Source organism: Myotis brandtii, unplaced genomic scaffold, assembly GCF_000412655.1.
Source record: "Myotis brandtii unplaced genomic scaffold, ASM41265v1 scaffold403, whole genome shotgun sequence".
NCBI lineage: Eukaryota > Metazoa > Chordata > Mammalia > Chiroptera > Vespertilionidae > Myotis > Myotis brandtii.
The window spans coordinates 287,635-288,515 of record NW_005365474.1 but is presented as its reverse complement, the minus strand read 5'-3'; the positions used below and the strand labels follow the sequence as shown (position 1 = coordinate 288,515).

The following is an 881-nucleotide window of genomic DNA, read 5'->3' as shown; positions in this document are numbered from 1 at the left end:
CCGCAGTTTCGCAGGATGGGCTGGGCTAGGAGCTGTGCTGCAGGTCGAGGCGGCCTGGGGTCTCGGAGCACCGGTGGGAGCCTGGGGGGCCGCTGCCGCTGCAATCGACAAGGGTGGTTTGTGCAGAGCTGTTAGAGGTTCTCAATGCAACGCAGTACTTTAACCCGAATTTTAAAGAAAGAAAACAAACATTTCATACTGTCTCTCAAATGAGAAGCTCTCTCTAAAAAGGGGGTGAAGGCCAATGTGGTCTAGACAGAGGGGTATGACTTTTTATCCGCTGTTAACTATTTCCACTTGGCGCGAACCAGCAGCCTACACGGCAGTACATTCCTGCAGTAAACAGTGTTAGAAGTCAGCCATGTAAACCCCAGTGTCCACCAGAGGGAATCCTGACCCCCACCAAGGCGCACACAGAGGCTGCACCTCCAGCTGCACCAGGGGCGCTTGCACGCAGCAGCTCTGGACACTCGAAGCCGCCGTGCACATGGCCCAGGACCCGCTGACGGGCCGGCACGGCCCGCGTCACCTGCCTGCCCCCTGCCCCATCCTTCTCTGCTGTGAATCAGGTGACGGCAAAGCAGGGCAGGAAACAGCAGTCACCTCCTCGGAAGCCTGAGAGCCGAGTTCCCTCCAGGAGCTCCCCCCAGGAGCATCCTCATCGCCACGCCACACACGCCTCCACGAAGCGTGCAGCGCCTTGTAAAATCCAGTTTAAAGACATAAAAAAAGCTGCACAGGTTTCTTCGGCAGAATGGAGGTCCCTCGTCAGAGGAGCCAGGCAGCACCCTCCGTGGCAAACACACCACCACACAAGACATACCTTTGGCATCCGGGTTGGCAGAGAACGTGGCGATGGGCGGCCGTCCTCGCACGTGGCC

At 58.3% G+C, this 881-nt stretch overlaps 1 protein-coding gene across 1 annotated transcript in view; it reads right to left on the bottom strand.

Annotated features, from left to right (window-relative positions):
• Positions 1–881, bottom strand: part of EP400 (E1A binding protein p400) — a 64,345-nt gene that overhangs the window by 26,311 nt on the left and 37,153 nt on the right. Inside the window, 2 exon segments of the mRNA XM_014545351.1 lie at positions 1–98; positions 824–880. Coding sequence (XP_014400837.1) covers positions 1–98; positions 824–880 — 155 coding nt within the window.